Source organism: Lepisma saccharinum, chromosome 9, assembly GCF_977018435.1.
Source record: "Lepisma saccharinum chromosome 9, izLepSacc3.1, whole genome shotgun sequence".
Lineage (NCBI taxonomy): Eukaryota > Metazoa > Arthropoda > Insecta > Zygentoma > Lepismatidae > Lepisma > Lepisma saccharinum.
This window is the reverse complement of record NC_139237.1, coordinates 67,686,604-67,705,919: the sequence shown is the minus strand read 5'-3', so window position 1 is coordinate 67,705,919 and position 19,316 is coordinate 67,686,604. Positions and strand designations below refer to the sequence as shown.

The 19,316-nt window shown below is 36.8% G+C and overlaps 1 protein-coding gene across 1 annotated transcript; it reads right to left on the bottom strand.

Annotated features, from left to right (window-relative positions):
* Positions 1-2,873: 2,873 nt before the first annotated feature.
* On the bottom strand, positions 2,874-19,050 carry LOC145992103 (selenoprotein M-like). Its single transcript, XM_083128339.1, has 4 exons — positions 18,815-19,050; positions 15,574-15,644; positions 13,444-13,513; positions 2,874-8,550 (listed from the first exon to the last, which is right to left on the bottom strand). Exons 1-4 carry the CDS (start codon positions 18,920-18,922, stop codon positions 8,407-8,409), a joined length of 393 nt encoding a protein of 130 aa, XP_082984465.1. The 5' UTR covers positions 18,923-19,050; the 3' UTR covers positions 2,874-8,406.
* Between the last annotated feature and the right edge of the window lie 266 nt (positions 19,051-19,316).

Sequence of the window (19,316 nt, the reverse complement as noted above, 5' to 3'; positions counted from 1 at the left end):
AGTAAGTAATTTCTGACCCTATCAATAATCCGGCACCCATATGTGCAAGGAATGGCCGGATTAGCGAGAGTCTAGTGAATTTTAAATAGTACTGTCCTTCACTTATATACTGGTGCATCACAACATGCAGGAAAGCCCCCATTCGCAATATTCGGTATTTTTAGAACAATGCCACTTAAATTTGTAGTGAACATGCATGATGAGATGTTATTAAGTTACTGTCAGTGATTTTTTTTCCTAATAAACGTCACTTTGCGAATCTAGTGTTAACACATTCAGTCTCAGCTCTGGGAGGGGCATTTAATAGACCAGCACAGGCGTTTTCTGAATCCAAACTCACCTCCAAAAAATGTAGCTGCCATCTTGAATTTGAGTTTTTTAATATGGCACTTATCGTCGACTTCTTCAGCCCGGTGGATAGGAACCTGATCTCTTCGATGGTTCCTACTGGTGTCCCCCTACCACTAACTCCCCATTGGTCCTCCAAGGATCCGAACGTGTTGGGCCACCTGGAGCCCTCAGTAATTTAGGGCCCCGGACATGCTCTTGTGTGCCACATCAGACCTCCCCCCAAAGTCACGTGGTGCACCCTTTTTGTTCGCCATTCAACAAGGGGCAGGGGGAGTAAATGCCCCCCCCCCCAAAAAAGAACCTGAAAAATGTACACTGCAGCTAAACAACGCAGGCAAATACAACCACATACCTTAAATATCCAGTTACAAAAGGCCTATGTAATTTGGACAGTGTCGAAGCATTTCAAACATATATTTTGAGAAAGAACAGCATTGGATATAACCGGTATATTTTCCCAGTTCCAGTGCACAAAAAACTTGGTATTCTTTCCTGAATTTTACTGTTTGCCCCAGTTACCTGCAGTCACTTGAAAATGGTGCAACCTAACTTCTCCTGTATTTGTTGCTGTTCAACATGCCTATACATGTGAACCACCTACATGGTAACATCCCCAGAGAAAAAGATAATAGGAGGTGGTCTCGTTTATTACACTGCTAAATTTTGCAAGGAAAGTGCACTAAATTGCCAAGCTTTGCTTTTCTGTTTTGTTTCATTTGAAAGGGCGAAACCTGTTATAATTTTTTTTTTTTAAAAAAAATTAAAAATTGAGTTGGACCTTTCAGAAAATCTTCAAATGGAGTGTAGGCCTTTATGTTTGCAATCTTTTGTAAACCAATTAACTTTGAGTTTTAAGTTTACTTTGTCCACAGATAGGCTAATCAGGACTGACTCACATTTTAAAGTGAGATCCGAACCTAGGACCCCTCAATTGCAAGTGACTAAAAACAATTGGGGGAAAGGTTCTTGTGGACGTATGTGGAAAAGAAACAATAAGTTTGTGGGCAAAGCACTAGAGAATCGTGCACCTGTTGTGACCGTTTGTTTGATGACATTACGTTTATTCTCCAGTGAAGGGATTGGGCACCTCCGTAACAGCCTATGGTGCTAGCCACAACTTAGCATACTTTTTGCACCTATTCAGGCAACTAAGTATGGATTTCACACAAATATTTCTGAATGTTTTGATGTGTCAGAATTTGAAACTATTGTATGTCAGAAAAAAAAAATATATAGGTTCAAGTCCATTCCCCCAGTGACAGAGGTCATGGTGCTGAGAAAGAAATCCTTTATCTTGTTTTGCATTGGGATGATATATACAGGGTTATTCAAAATCTATCAACCACATATTAACACACGCCAAATAAAATAAGTATCGAGATCTTTACGACGAAAGTCACATAGGATACTTGTAAGGTGAAGGACAAAACTTTAACAACATGGCTAAGCAGATGCCTTTGCTAACACTGATGGTATAAGTATCTGAAAATATCAGGTTGCCTTTATCTACAGATACCAGTAATTTTATGCCATTTAGATGTTTTTTGTGGAGTCTAATGATACTGGAAATTATGCAAAATTTGAGGTTTCCATTTATTGTTCACCAATATTGTGTGAAAAACTGTATTTTGCAATCATATTGCAGCTACTTTAATATTCTGATGTAATTCTTTAATATTTTGAAGCTAAATTCCCATGAACTGTTACAATGTTACAAACCGCAACACACACAGCATTGATAATGGGTATCAATTCAAAGTGACATAGCCTCAGCTCTATTTGGTACATTTCCTTTTGATTGATGGATCACTAATCTCACTTTATTTCGTAAACTTAAAAAATATAGTCATTCGAAATTGGATAAATTATTTTGAATAACCCTGTATTTTCCTTGGTGCATGCTGCCATTGGATTCATGTTAAGTGAAGCACATGCCTTTAACCTTCATGTTTCTGAAAATGTTGGTGTGAAGTCATCCTGCTTAATCTTACTAAATATCAGGGATGTATATATAAAATTTACCGATAACCAATATTCTGCCGATCCAATGTAAACTTCCAAATGATTCATTGACCTTCTTAATAAATGTATGTGACCAGATGAACCAAGCTTTTGCAATGCAAAAGAGGCTGCATATTTAGACTAAAATTATCGGTAATTTTACAGTTAAACCGATATACCTATATTGATAAGAAAACCAATTAATCTGTTCCATCCCTACTACATACAAAAATTTCTAAAAGCAAATATAAAGCTATTGGAATTAATATTACACAATTTCATATACATAATCTCAATTCCCATGAAAAAAATTGCTAACTATGCTGATGTCCAGGTTGCCGTTTTGAGGGAAGAACTTTCGATAAAGAATAATAAGAATTTAGTACCTCCATATGAGTGGCAGTTTCATTGGTAGTATCAATATAAAACACATTTATAGGACATGGACATAACAGCCACTACTGTGGTAGGATGAGGAAGCAGACATCTCCAAAATACAATTTTAAATGTGAAACACAAAATATACTATTAAAATATTTTAATCCCCAGTAAGTATTGTTGCTCATTTCACAATAATTAAGTATAATTCTCTACTCTGAAAAGCACAATTAAGTTGTTACTGAACACATCTATCACTGACTGCATCATTCCATTTTGTCTACTCATCTGAGAGTGCATATACACACATTGGATAAAAACACACACGCACAAATACACATACAATTTAGCAACATTAGTGTGATTCAATAAAATCCGTAATTTTTATGTAGGTATAAAAATTAAAATCACATAGCATGCAGTTACAATTCTACAGATACTTCTGACAGATGATTACTGAAAAATCACAAGTATTGGTTTATTTTATCACAGATTGCAGCTTAATGGAGCAGTTGGTTGCCTTCCATTTGTAATGCTTAAATGAACCATAAATGACAAAGTGCAGGGTTCTATACATATACATTGGTCTGTTAAACATTTAGCTGATTTTTCTAACTAAAAAACACACAGGTAAAAAAAGTATAACACATGTCTTATATGTTGAAAAGGACCTCCAGGTGTTAATTTCAGATATTCTTATGAAGGAAATGGATTCAAGTCTAAAATAATATCAGCACATATTTCATGGTTCTGCATTTAGGGAAGGCCTGGCATGGTAAAATTAGCACCAAAATGACAACGAAGCAATTGTAAAAAATGTGTCTGGGAGGGGGTGTTGGAGTCAACACCAACAGTGTAATTACATACATTTCATGCAGCAGAGTGGGGATATTTTAAACTACATGTAAAAATTTATCTATGTGGGTAATTAAAATCAAGTTCATTGTCTAGAAGTTATTAGGAAACAACAGGCATTTCTCTCGGGACATGTACCAGATCAGTGTGTCACAAGAGCTAATGTCACTGTTGAGGTTTTGCTTTTTCCCGTGGATGGCTATTGCCTCTTTGATGATGTGGTCGCAATAATTTTATGATCTTATTGTAAAATCATTTCCATGGTCATCCTTGATAAATGTTCTGCCAACCGGCAGCTGGCTTCTTCTTTGCAACACTGTTGAATTGTCTTCTCAGCTTGCTCGATATAGGCTTTACCGTGTGTGTATGTGATACAGTAATAACCATCTACAGAGAAAAGCGAAACCTCAATAGATACCAGGACTTGTACTGAGCCTGTCCTGGCTGGCGATAGTCGACTGAGTGTGCAGGCATCTGAGAGATGATACCTGATTGACTTGCCACCTACATCTGACAGAACTCTGCACTTCAACTGCCTGAAGATAGAGGTGAGGTTAGCTCTTGAAAACTCTGATCTGGTTATAAACCCCCCCCCCAGAATCTTCACCTTTGTTTGTCATCAGGAAAGCTTCAAGAATCGTAATGAGCAAAACATTTGGTTTGGTAATATTTTTGTTGTTGTTTCAATTACATATTAAAAAAAAACAAATTCTAGTAATTTCAAGTGCCTAATTCTAGTTATATGAACATACCTCCTAGTTATCAGTATAATAATAAGAAGCAAATGAGCTCTATAAGTTATCTTCATTAAGGTACCATGATTCACATGAATGTATAAAGAATATCTGAAAACAACACCAGGAACCTAGTTCTTTATTCCTACAACTAACAGTAATATGCACATGACAAATAATAACACTTTATTTTACTATCATGTTCAATGAAACTAACAACTTGCACAGCAGTAATATTTTTAAAATATGCTTGTTTTCATACCTTTTTGTTGTAATCTTTGTTCTACATGGAATGTTGCAGATCAGTGTGTATAACAACTGGTCAATACAAAATACCTTAAATTACATGTCACACACAAACCTAAATGCATGATAACCATTACTAGAAAGAAGTGTCTATTCACAACGTGCCACATTTTAATCAATTTTGGCTACCGTAAAAATGCATTCTTTTACATGAAGAGCATGTAACAGATATGTACTACATGTATATATATAGAACATGGATTTAAAGGAAGGAACAGGCAAACACCTGCCAAGAAAAAGTGATTACATCAGAATTGTGGAAATACTAAGGGAGAATTCACACCAAAGCATCAGGCGACATGTGTCACTTGAGGATTTCACGAATCCAATGTTGTGCAGCCTGTCGTGCTGCTTCGGTCTGAAATCTCCCTCATAGAAAATGCGATGGATGGTTGCTAAAACATGTAGGATGGCATACGATGCCAGTGGTTTCAAATACAAAAGTGGAAGACAGAAAATACATGAAAGATTGTGACCATTCTTGTAACGTGATAAAACATCTAGCAATTAATATGTTTCTGATAGTTCTTTGTTGTTGTTTGTATACTGGTTAAGAAATATGGATCTGTTACCTCATAAAACGTATGATAAACTAATACAAAATCATATCCCTTTAAAGAAGAAGAGCCAGAATACCAATTAATCTGAAACTTTGGCTGGAAACGTCCAATGATATATATGTCATATATACTGTACAATGCAAAGTATTTTCCGTACATTATACTATCCTAAATATATGGTTAAACCACCCTTATACTTCCTTTGTCAGACTTGTATTTGAAAACAGTATCTGAAGAAAAGAATACACACTCTGCTGAAAAATTACAAAAACAATGTTCTCTGTGGTGGTAAAAAACCTACTCTAATACAAAGAAATTACATTAATACACATAATCAAAGTTCTATTGCTTTAGACTCATAAGAACAACTGCCCTGTAAAGAAAAAAATTACACAACTTGCACACAATTAATGAAATGCCCAAATACCTGAAAAGCATCACTGAGCATTGGTGATCAAATTCAAACGAACACTATCATATCAGTTCAGCCCTAATTGCAATGTTTTTAATGATGTTACAATATTTCAAAACTGCCACGTTACCAATACCAACTGTTGTTTTTCAGATATACATAGCTTTATGAAAGTCATATTGGTTCCCCTGTAGGGGTTTGAAAACTACTCTTATATGTATTAAGATAGTCTGCAAAAAATAATAGTTTGTTTGATGACTGATTCTGTACTCTCCAAAACCATCATTTTACACTCGCGCATGAAAGCACATACAGAAAGATTGAAATATTTTTCTACAAAAGTTTCCATAAGGCCTGCCATTTCCTTTTTTCATGTACACATGCAAAAGGACAATGTGGTACAAAACTGGAGAGTATATTCTCTGCTACATTCTTTAGGATGCAAAGTATGTGGTAATATGTACAAATATGGTTTGTCAAATAAAAATATAAACAAAAATATACATATTTACACGACTTATACTCAGCTACTCATTTCTAATGAAGTAAGGTGTACATTTTTTTTTTTTTTTTACAAAATAAGTATCAAGTCAGCAAGACTAGAACAAATTTTCAAATAACTTTACTGTGATTTGCATAAATGCATTTGCACATGTAATATTAATACTGTGTTCAAAATTAAACTAAATACGCATTTCATGAATACAATACACATGTTGAAAAATGTTAGTATTTAGTGTACATAATGCTTCCGATAATTGTTGGATTAGTAAAGTTGTGTGTTAGGTAGAAGAATGAAGTTAGGAATTCTGATGCATAGCTTCAAATTTGCTTTGTCTCTACACTGAACAGTTCAATATGTATTAAAAGAACTAATATGTCTAAATAATTGATTCTTCAGTAAACAAACATTTTTTTCTCAGATTTTGTCGCATAAAAAAAAAACTTGACACTCAATGGAATTTGTTTAGAACCATACTAAACAAGTTTACTAAAAACATGATTAATTTCTACATAGAATTTTAATGCTGTCAACCTCAAGTAATGTAAAGATTAGACTTCACAGTGTGTACCAGAGCCAATGCCTCAATTTTTGTTTTCATTTATCTGAAAACTTACTAGCTTGAACTCTACTGACTTGTAAAGCGTTCATCTAGTTTAATCATTTTTCCAAGTATTATCGCTATTCTTGTAATACTAGCACAACCACACCTTTTCCTTAGGGCCTCCCCAATGGCGCAGTGGTAGCGACGTCAGCTTGTAATCAAGAGGTTCCGGGTTCAATACCCGGTGGAGGCACATGGCACAGTGGTTCGGATCCTACTTTAAACCACAGGTCCAGTCCCGATTAGCCTTACTGTGCATAAAGTGGACTTAAACACCAACTCAAAACATCTTTTCCTTATAATATTATTTAATTGTCCAAGATATGGTTTGTGCAAACTGTAGTCTGACCTACTGATTCATCTCACTCAACTAGGTCTGATGATACAAATGAAATGTCTGCAAAGCATCCCTAAGACCCTAATGCCAGTAATTGTGTTCTGTTTTTAAAATAATAATATCAATCAATCAATATACATTTTCCTGCACATGGCATCAGACACTTCCTTGTCTTGATTCTGAGGCATCTTTAAGAGAACTGTTATGCAACTGTTTATGTGGTCAGAGGGAAAATATTTGTTAATATTTGCTCATTTTTTAATACTGAGGCAACAAAGTTTCCTATTTGGTTTGGCACTGGCCAGGCTTGTTTTACATATGTGGAACCCCAGTGCTAAAAACATCATAACACCCTTCCCCTCCTCGTCCTGTTCAATGTAGGGACAGTGGCAAGATGCATGGCAACTCCGAACTATCCTTCCTTTATTGATATGTGTTTCAACCCAAGTTTTATGGCTTCGGTTTTCTCTTGGATGTGGGAAGCAAACAATGTTATAAGAAGTTCTGGACCGTACACATCATTTCTTGCCTAGAATTTTGAGACTTGAAACCACGGAAATCATGAAGTATACTAGGGTTTGTATAGGTGTTAAAGTGACCATCCAGAATCATGTGATATCAAGACGATCTAAAATATTTCTGCTAACGCAAGGAATGGAATACTAACGATAAAAACTTGGAAGAGACACATTGAAAGATTCCAGGTGAATTCTCTACAAAATCAGTAGTAGGTAAGTTATCTTGATACAATCTTATGCAAGCCACTGTTCCAACTAAATAAGAGGCAACATAGTAAGTTACAAATTAGATACTGCCCTAAAAAATGTTCCAGAGAAAGACAAGGCCTTTGAAAACTTGAAAATTTTCACAATACTGCATTAAATACACAGCACAGACAAATATTTCAACTTAATGGAACAACATGTCTGTATGCATATGCACGACTAGAGAACAAATGAAGCATACCTGCATGAAAATATTGTAATTAACATTCTGCACATTGCCTTCAACGTATTTGCCAAGCACTCTTACCCTGGAACCATCACTAAGAGAATTACACTAACGTAACAATCAATAAACCAATAAATTGCCAAGTCCCCATCATTCCCAGGATAGAGTAAATGAAGAATTGCGCTTAAGTGATCTAGCACTAGGCTAAAAAAAATTCTAAAAACACACACGTAATAGAAAATTTAGTAACAATGTCCATTGATGATGTAGAAAAAACACAATCAGGAACTTTTCTTACGAACAATTTCATTTGTTCAGGTAACAAATTGTGGAATGTGATACTAATTTCCTCTGCACACACCAAAGGAACATCAAACAACAAAAATCATCAAAGCTTAAATCAACTGGGTTAAAGTTATAGCTCATCTCGGTCTTCAGAAGCTTCAAGATCATCTTGGTCAACGTCATCATCAGAGCCTCTTTTCTGGAAACCCATCTTCTCGAGCACTTCATTGCATTCTCCCCTGTCTTTGGAGCTCAACTGAATTCTGGCCAGTTCCTACAAATTGCACGGGAGTTATGAATGTAATGAATTAGATTTACATTAGTAAAAGACCAACATTTCAGAAAAAAGGCACATTTTGGGATCAAAACTAGTAAATTAAATGCCAAATAAAATACCAAATTTGATTAAAACTTATCACGCACAAAATAGAAATGTCCATTCTCTAGCTTTTTTATTACCTATGGTTACTGTATTTCATAAGTGAAAATCCAGGATGCCACTGACCGAAAGCCTGGTCGGGGAAGAAGGTGGACCCGACAAAGTAATCTGTATGCACACTATAATAATTATGGAGAAAACATTGAAACTGCTGTAGGATTTCACAAGATAGTAAGGTATTTCAGGAATGTTTTGGAAGGACTGAGGAAAATGAAAACACCACCTTGTAGTCAAATTTTAGAAGACATGTTTATACAACAAAATTCGCAGAAAGACTTGAAAAACAATTTGCAGAAAATTGTTTTGTACAGTGGGATGCTTAAGTATCACCAAGCAAATTGTCCATCATCAGCTTTATTCTGTCTGTTTTGCAGAATGAGAGCTTCAAGAATTGAAACAATACTCCAAACAAGCTCTGGCCCAACAAACGAGGGGGTATAATTTGTTTAATAATGGAAAGATTGAAACAATGAACATACATACAGTTTGCCTGTAGTGTCTTCTACTCAGAGTTACACTTCAACACAGTTGCCGTCATGTTCGATGCATTTGTGCCAGCATTTTATCTAGCCCTCAAAACCAGTTTGGAAAAATTCCACAGAACACTCCCTGCCCCACTGTTCAGAGCTGTTTTAACCTCCTGTAGGTCATCGAATCTCATATCACGAAGCACAGACTTAGCTCAGACTTTATGGTATCCCAAACTCCAATCATTGCATGTGCTGGCCCATAGGACATGTGCACTGCATCAGAAATTTCCTGGATGGTGATGCGTCTATTCTCTCGAATGAGCTCATCACCATCCCTGCAGCGGTTGTCGTCGGTCAACGACGTTGATGACCTGCCACTCCTTGTCATGCCCACACTTTTGGTTTCTCCCACTTTGAACTTAAGTTTGTGCTTCGTGGCATGAGATGACCTACAGGATGTTGAAACAGCTCTGAACAGTGGGGCAGGGAGTGTTCTGAGATATTTCCAAACTGGTTTTGAGGGCTGGATAAAATGCTGGCATAAATGCATCGAACGTAATGGCAACTGTGTGGAAGGGTAACTCTGAGTAGAGGACACTACAGGCAAACTATATGTATGTTCAATGTTTCAATATTTCCATTATTAAACAAATTATACCTCAACAGGCAAAAGTTTTTGATACCCCCTCGTACATAAAAATCCATTCCTTCAAATCATGTAGGATGGAAGAAAAAAATGTCATGGACAACCTGACGAGCAATACTTGTGCATCCCACATAATAGATTTGTGTGTAGACATAAATGAACTTCAGCTGTCATACCTTTTTCCTGCATAGCTATATTTCTCTTTGCTGTTTTTTTTTAAAAGCAAACTCTTGCTGTTGAAAACCAATTTATGAAACTGGACACCTGATCATTTAGTACAGAATTAAGAATATGTACATGCATTTAAACAGAAATAAAGTCTTAATCATCTGTGCTTTTTCACTCAATTCCAGGACTGTCCCAGAAAATCTGGTATGTATAGCAACCCTATTCTTTCCACAGTCACGTCGCTGCCTTGGAATCAAGGAACCCCAGGTTCGATACCCAGTGGAGGCACATAGTGGTTCGGATCCTACTTTAAACTGTAGGTTCAGTCCCGATTAGCCTCACTGTGCTTGAAGTGGACTTAAAACACCAACTCAAACAAAACTCTTACCACAATCAATCACAAATTAGTGATTGATTGTGGTAAGGTGGACAATTGTGAAGAACTCCATGAATAATTCATTATGTTATTTGCACAATGCTTACAAAATACTAACAAAATGGTAAAACTGTGCCCGTAATTGCAGTGTATTTGTACAAACAATTAATCACTAAAGTAACGGCAAATTTACTGATTTGTACTTTTTTTTATTAACAACACTTAGTAATCAACCAATGAGTTCTAAGGAACACTGTGCAGTAGTTGCGATCCCACTTAGCCTATGTGAGCATAAAATGGATATTAAAAACTAAATAAAACACATCCCTACCTCTTCAGGTTAATTGCACAAATGAGTATGAATAATTAAATGAAAGAAGAAGCTAGGACTCAAACCCAGAACCTTCAGCAAACACTCCATAAACTTTACTATCATTGGTCAGCATGAAATTTTGTTGACCAATAAAATACATGAACATCACATTGAATGGACATAACATTACAAAAAAAAATATACATTTCTATAATACCACAATACACAAACATATTCAATAAATAAGTAGTAGTAATAAAGTACTTCATAATGCAAGGTAATTAAAAGAAAGCCAGCTCATACAGCTGCCCCTTTCTAGAGTGCATTGTCTATTTTTGTATTTGAATTTTGATTGTGGTGATGATGAGTAGATGAAATTCACAAAAGGACACTCGCACCCATGCCCAGCCTAAGAAATGAACCTGGGAATTTCAGTGGTGAGATTGAAAGTGAACCACTTAATTAGCCACTGAGCCAGCTGTTAAATGTTAAATACCTTGCTGAAAATATTGGTCCTATATAATCAAAGTACAGAGCTCGCTAAAAGCTTTTTGCATTTAAAAATACCAAAATTTGCATATATGTATATTCATTGAATGATAAAGGGTGGGCTATGGAATGACTGGATTGTAAATGAAACTTAGAACAACGTTGGACACGAGAAAATTGTCTTTTATAGCTGCGGGTCTTGGAGAATTAGAACACGTGACAATAGTTTATGTTAAAAGCCTTGTACAGAAAAGGATGTCTGTCAAATGTCCTCCATACTGTTGGGGAAACTCCTAGACATTGTTCGACAACACATATGAGCTGGTATGACAGTAATGACTTGGAGAGCATAGCAGTCTAATTCGGACTAACTTGACAATTTCAACAAACTGCAATTTTTAAATATCCCCATACAAAAATGTCTGGGAGCAGTCAAACCCAGAGACTTGGATGGCAATGCAACAGCACCAAACCTGAACCTAAGGTGACCTGGGATCTGAAACACAAACATCATGCTAATCAATGCCATCCTGTTCCTAGAAATGCCTACTGCCTGTGCCAGCCACTTTGTTAGACTGTACTGTAATAATGGTTTTCAGTGTTTTTGTAGTACTAGTCTGTCCAGGAGGACTCTTGTCACGGACCAATTCTGCCTTCCATCATTTCTGAACCCACCTGTGAATTCGATTGCAGAACTACAGCTGCTACAAGGAAGGTGTGTTGTGTTGGGTCTACATGATCGACTGTTTTGATGTAGTGTTGTAATGCTGGCACACACCAATGTTCTATTCAGAACTAACCTTTATGTGCTATGCTATCACTGCATGTGTGTTACTTACCTACTTACTATGAGGGTCACTATTTATATTTTGAGCCTAACAATGAAAAAACAGGAATTTGGCATTGAAAACTGCTTTATTGTTTTTCGAACCATTTGTCAAAGCAGTTTTCCAATCTTCTTGAGACACCTCCATAATATGGTTTTTGAACGCATCAACGGCGTCTTCCGCCGACGAAAATCGTTGTCCACGCAATTTATTCTTGACATTCGGGAACAAGAAGAAGTCATTGGGTGCCAAATCAGGACTGTATGGTGGATGACCCATCAATTCGATTTTTTGACTGTTCATAAAGTCGGTTGTTAGACGAGATGTGTGACAGCTGGCATTGTCTTGATGAAGAATGATCCGACGGCGTTTGTTTGTTTTCCGTATTTGACCGAAGACCTCTGGCAAACAAATTGTTGTGTACCATTCAGAGTTGACCGTTCTACGTTCCTCTAAAGGCACAGTTGCCACATGACCAGTTTTCCCAAAAAAACAGGCGACCATTTGTTTCGATGTGCTTCGAGCGCGAACAACTTTTGTTGGATTGGGTTCATCTTGAAACACCCATACAGTCGACTGCTGTTTACATTCCGGCTCATATGCATATATCCATGATTCGTCACCTGTTACAATCTTATATACGTCTTTTGAAGCACCACGATTGTATTTATTGAGCATTTGTTTGCACCAATTGACGCGAGCATCTTTTTGAGTTTTTGTCAAATTGTGTGGGATCCAACGAGAACATACCTTTCTCACAGCTAAATGATCATGTAATATTTTATATATGCTGGTGGAACTAATGCCTATGGTTGCCTCAATCTCACAGTATGTCACATGACGATCTTGCAGTATTAGGTTTTGCACAGCATCAATGTTTTCTTGAACAACAACTGATTTTGGACGACCTTCGCGAATCTCGTCGGTGAGCGAATGGCGGCCACGATTAAATTCGTTATACCAGCGTTTCACAGTGGCAAAGGATGGGGCTTCATCGCCAAATGTGGAAGTAAGTTGATCGATGCACTCTTGTCTTGATAATCCACGTCGAAAATCGTAAAAAATCATCGCACAAAAATGTTCACGAGTTAATTCCATTTTATTGTTGTCGCGCAATCTCCAAGGCAACATAAACAACACAAATGAAGCTATTGACAAAACATTTGACGTACGTTATGGTCAATAATGCCAGACGATTCCGTGCAAACGTCAAATCGCGCCTAAATTCAATCAGTGTTGCCAAGGCTCAAAATATAAATAGTGACCCTCGTAATGCACAACAAAGGAAACAAACCTCAAACATTCCTGTGGCCCATGCTATGAACCAATTCTACCACTCAAGAAGTGAAAAAAAAAACATTTAGAAATGAACATTTTCAAGATCTATGAAAGTATTAACAGTTAAGGAAAGCTACAATAACTATATAACTAATACTAACCTGGCCACTTTTGTCCAATGGAATTAATACGGGTTTTTCTCCAGTCTTGTGAATGAATTCTACATTGTCACTGAATTATTGTTAAGGAGGTAAACATTAATCACTTGTTTTTTTTTCTTTCAATTTTTTTTATATGAGATTTATTGCTTAAAAAGAAAATGGCTGAAGCTTTTGAAATGTGTATCTACTGAGAGTCAATTGGCTTTATTCTTGGGTAAGGTTCAGAAAATGTTGATATACAACTTAATACCATAAAACAAAAAAATATATATATATAACAATATATTACTATGGAAAAATTATAAATTACTACATGAATGAAATAACAAAAAAAAACCTGTAAAATAGCTCCTACAGGAAGGTAGGGGAGGTCAGGGAATGGTAGATGTCCCTTAAAATAGTGAGTTTTGAGAATGAAAGAATATTTCTTTGGTTTTCTGGCAATCTGATCTTTACTTTGTATAAGTAGTACAGAAACAGAACACTCAGCACATAATGGTGACAACAAAAAAACTATAATAACAAGTAATTGATAGTTTCAATCATTGGTATGTGTGGTTATTTGGCATGAAATATACAAAATTCAGGCACATTATCAGTAGCCTACCTGAAGTGGGGGAATACAGAGTAACAAGATTTTCTTAACATGTAAGCCAACAACTAAATGGTGCTTATACAGAGTTCCAGTTATTTTTGCCAGTTCAAATTCCCTCACTATTTCAGTTTTTCTAAGCATTATCAAATTCACTGTGGAATGTTTTAACTTATTGTAAGTCTATTTTTATGGTATAATTTTAGAGCATGTACTAAACCAGTCAGGTTTCAAAAAACAATACCCTACCTAAGCTTCCAGGTACATTTAGAGATAAAGGTTGAGAACCACATGTTGTAGTATAATTAGGCTATGCTGAATCTGATTAACCCAATTTCAAAGTCGAATCTTCACTTTGGTTCAGTTTTTGAACTAAAAATGAAAGCCAACAAACTACTCTTCACATCTTACAAATGGTGAAATAAGCATTACAATTGCATGTAGGAATTAGTGGTCCATAATGGCAGGTATTGTAAGTAGCTAAATAATTTTACATGGTGCAGCAACCAATTGGCCATTGCCAATAGTTACTAGAGTCGAGCAAAGCTAACTTCTACCACGGGACCCACCTTTATTGTATCGACCCGCTGTTGCCACATTTACCTGTGAAGAAACTTGTGCCTGTTTGTGCAACAAGAGGCAACATTAGAATCCCTCCTCGCAAAACGGCCAGCAGGGAAACAGGATTTCCTCAACATGACTTCTGTGCTGTGAATAGGGGCTGGTAGATAGCTTAACCTGGGTGTAATTTGTTTTTGCCTTACTGTGTATGTGACTACCCAATTGTATAATGGTTCAGATTCCATTATAAAACTGTAGGTCCAGCTCTCACCATATTGGAATTAAACGTGTGTGCCTCTTTTGTCAAATTTAACCAAAACAAGCAGCAGAAAAAACTTGTATTTTGCTTACCACTTCCAATTCTACACATGAAGAAAAATCAATAGTGACAATTTATACGAAAACAACCAAATTATCTAAAATGTTGCTGATGTAAGTGTTAATTTAGCTTGAAATCATGGGGCTAGGTTGCTAATGATCCAGGAATGATCTCCTGTTGAGCCAAAATTCCCATTACTTTCCCATAATCTACTTTATCCATGTGGCAGTTTCCAACTTAAAGCTTTAGTAAAGGTAAGATGATTGGATTAGTGTATTGATTAGTTAACTAAATTTGTACTGTGGCAACCATGATGGGGAGTGAAGAAACAGGATAGAATAAAAACAAGAAGGGAATGTCCATAACATGTTACTAAGGTACTATCTCGGTATTCACATGGAACGACAAGGGGAAATACAGAAAAAATTGACCCATTTCAGCCAACTGTGTCACTTTTCTACCTTCTTAGGTTAACTGTGACATGACGATGATGGCTGTTCGGGGAAATTGATGAAGATACACTTATAAAATCATCTGCAAGCAGCTGGAACTTGAATCTGAAATTTTCAGTGGCAAGATTGTGAGTCAACCGCTAGACATGCTCTGCTGCTGAGGCAGCGTAACCTAGTAGTCATAGAAATAACACAAAAAAGGATACTAAAGAGGTAAATCTTCATTTATGAATGCCTTCACTTCTGGTAATCTATTCAGATAGCATCCACGACAACTCTGCAAGAAACAAAAATAGAAGATAGTAGGTATTCTGAATAGATAAATTATTTGTAATCAACATACATTATACTATTTCAGCCAGTTAACCTAACGAAAGTTACCAATATTTTCAATTGTAAAAACTGACATACTTTGCTCATTACAGTGAACTTAATTAAGTTAAACTGTCTTAAATAAATTCAACTAGCGTTACATTTGTACAGTGCATTACGCTGAAAATAAAAGGAGGATGTGCTTACATCCACTGGGCAGTATTCATTAACTCTTATTATTAGTATAACTAGTGCTTTTTTATAAGTGCACCTTTTTATAGATGAGAGTAAACCTCATGACATTTTATGAGTGTATGTATGATGAATGCACTGTTGAATATACTACAATATTTTGAGCAGTTCTTGTGATGAACACTATGACAATTACTTTTGTCATCAGTCTTTTTTGTAGTTTATGTGAGTGTATTTTAAAATTTCGTAAATACTGTAACAACTTTCTGTAGCCAGTTGTGCTTTTTGGCTTTTCGGTTCTAGACGGCGAGGGTAGGAAAACAATACCGAGTTGTGGAATTTTTGACACCAAGGGTGACTTTTACTTGTCCAGCGATAGGAAGAACGTCCTAGTTGCTGACCGAGGGGGAGTTCTTTCGCAACACGTGTGAGGACTGCTCTGTTTTTTTTTCTTTGCCCCCAACCCCCCAAGTGGACAACGAGGCTGGAAGAAGGACCACCGTCCAGCATTTTTTCTAAGCTAACGAACTTCGAGGCGGTTGATTTTTGAAGTTTCAAGTTTTTCTTAAATACCCCTGGACTCCAGAGGACCGACACAGTTTAGCGCCATAACCAGACCGAACACCATCTCCGTGTCACTTTGCGCGAGATACGGAACTTTGCTTTAACTTTTCGACCGCGTCGTGTAAATTGTCCTGAGTGTGTGATCACAGTGACAGTGCCAGGAATTGAGGCCGTGTTAATTACGTGTTTCACGTGCTCCAGTTGTGTTTTTCCCTTTTTGTAAGGAAGGACAGTGAATTAACATGGGCGGCTGAAAACTACGAGAGGGAGGGAACCCTAGTTTTTCCGAATACTGCTGCCATGAAGCCAAGACGCTTGCATAACGGCGTTTGAGATGAAAGCCACGCCACAGCGACAACTCGCATTGCCAACCCAGATGAGAGACGACAGTACGACAAAGTCGACACCGGTGAGACGGATGCTACGCCGAGAAAAGGAGAAGAGATAGAGAGAAAGAGAGAGATGAAACGTCGTCAGCCCTTAGACGACCCGACGCCCTGCGTATCGCCGAACGGCCATTGAAGCCACGATCGGATGCAACGCCCCGAGCAGACAGATGGAAGCGAGGTGCTTTTTCCGCCCATCTTGGTCGCTGCGATGGAAAAGGAAGAAAAATGAATGTTACGTCTAAGAGACAGTTTTCGCCCACCAGGAGGACAGACTGGCATAGCCACGAGTGTCGTCGGGACGTCGCAACGAGGACCACGCCGCCATTTAGTCTGTATAGTATTCGCCAGTTATCTCTTTATGTGTGAGAGTGAACATTTGTCCACCTACGTCGCCACTGGTTCATCATAAGACAAAGCGAGATGAAATCGAACAATGTTGCCTGCAATTACTAATTATTTTGGCCAATCCAATGAAAAGTACTATAAATCTTCAAAATTAAGAACTTATTTCATTCACCCTTCGAAATTCTATAAATGTAAAAGACCTACGATTTGTTATTGTTTTTCCTATTCTCGCGCCAAGTATTTATATGATTAATTATAGGTTTGTTTTAACTTTGACCATGCTCTTTGATATATATAGGTATCAGAAAAGCTAGGTACTAAATAGTATAGCCGACTTATTATGTTTAATATATCCTAGTTTATATTACAGTCGTTTGTATTATCAGCAATCGTGTACTTGTAATCAAGTTAATTTCCTCTTGTCACTCATTTAGTGTATGCTTATTCTTTTTGCATAGTAGTGCCTCAACAAGTGTAATGTCATTATTTACTTTTGGAAACTATGACGCCTAGCTAATCGCGTCTCATACGTGACAGAGCACTGGCCGCGCGTATTTACATTGAAAGCAAGCCCAAGGGGCTAATAAAAATCTCAAATGTTCAAAGGTACACGGGAGATAAACCAAAGAGGTGATTTGATATTTTATCATGTAATGGTATCTTGTGTTCACCCCTGCAGCATGTGTGTGTGTGAGAGCATGATTGAATGAGAGTGAGGGGATATGTAATGTGTTATATTATCATTGTTGTGTTTATTTTTACGGAGCGATTTTACAATACCGGGAATTTCTCCATTTTGTTTGAAATTCGGCACTCACTAAATTAGGGCTCCTAATCACGAATCTGAAGTTAAAATTTGGCGCTCACGTGTCAAACTTGCAAAATAAGACGGACAGTCATCGCAACGGACAATGCACAATTGCTCATTACTTATCGCAAGATTTTCCATTTCGAATACTTAAAGAACGAAATATATATATTCCTGATATTACTACGACCCTAAAATTTAACTATGTTTCCTAACCTAACCTAACCACGCGCCAATGGTTCGTGGGGCTAGCCATAATTCAGGAATTTCTATACGTGAGCGCCAAATTTTAAGTGCAGATTCGTGATTAGGAGACCCAAATTAGTAAGTATCTGAAATTTCAAACAAATTGGAGAAATTCCCTGTATTGTTAAAAATTATACCAAAAAATGTCCTCAGTACGTTCAATCACGCATATCCGGACATTGGTTTTTCTCGATTTTCTCCTCGAGGAAATTTTTCCTCGCCTTGGGATTTAGTTTGTTGAATTCCTTATACAATAACCTTTCCAACGATATATGACACAGACACGTATTCCTTATGAAAAGGACGTAAACTAGACTCTTATCAAGAAAATACCTCCACGAACTTCTAAACGCTACAGAAACTCATTCCGTAAGTAGTTTCTTGTGTAAAAATGAAGAAATCCGTTGGGACTGTATCGAAGTGTTACCCCATTGAACTTGCAATAATTTTCGTGTCTGCGTGCCTAATTTTACAAGTTACAAGCCAACCAGTCTCAAAGATTCATTTCAACTTACAAAAGGCACTTTATAATCTCATTTACAATCTCTGAAAACGACTGACTAAATTAAGTCACAACTTCAATATACTCACCACTACTCTTACGCTGGCTACATCTTTCGTGGGAACTTCTTCGTCAGCTTGACTGTAACACAGTGTCACAGAAATAATTATGTAAATGTACACATGTTCAAATTTCATCTTGAACTTCCTAATGACAGGTAAAGTTCCTCAGAAAAACACTTCTTAAAAACTAGAAAAGTGAAGTTGCTTGTTTTCACAGAATTCCACGACAGCACACAGCAGGTTGCCTGGCAGAGTAGCAGACAAGATACATTGCGTGGATCTTGTTAGTTGTCCCGGCCAAGGATCACATTAAAAAATACAATTTCTGCGAATTTTATTCTATTGAATTTTCCTCTTTAGAAATAAAATATAAACGTACTTATCTACTAACTCATTGAAATGTATCATAATTAGCGTTTCGTTGTTTTTGTAACTTAATCCAGTAGTGGATATTTTTGTAAATATAAAATACATCCGAAAAGAAATACGATGATATTTATTTGTTTCACTTTTCTGCTCTAGAGAAAAA

Bases quoted from the DNA above. Each gene is read 5' to 3' on its own strand.
- LOC145992103 (XM_083128339.1), bottom strand. From the start codon at position 18,922: ATGAAATTTGAACATGTGTACATTTACATAATTATTTCTGTGACACTG. The intron at 13,514-15,573 runs GTATCCTTTTTT...ACAATAATTCAG, and splicing joins AATGAAGATTTACCTCTTTA to TGACAATGTAGAATTCATTC. The intron at 8,551-13,443 runs GTTAGTATTAGT...TGCAATTTGTAG, and splicing joins CATTGGACAAAAGTGGCCAG to GAACTGGCCAGAATTCAGTT.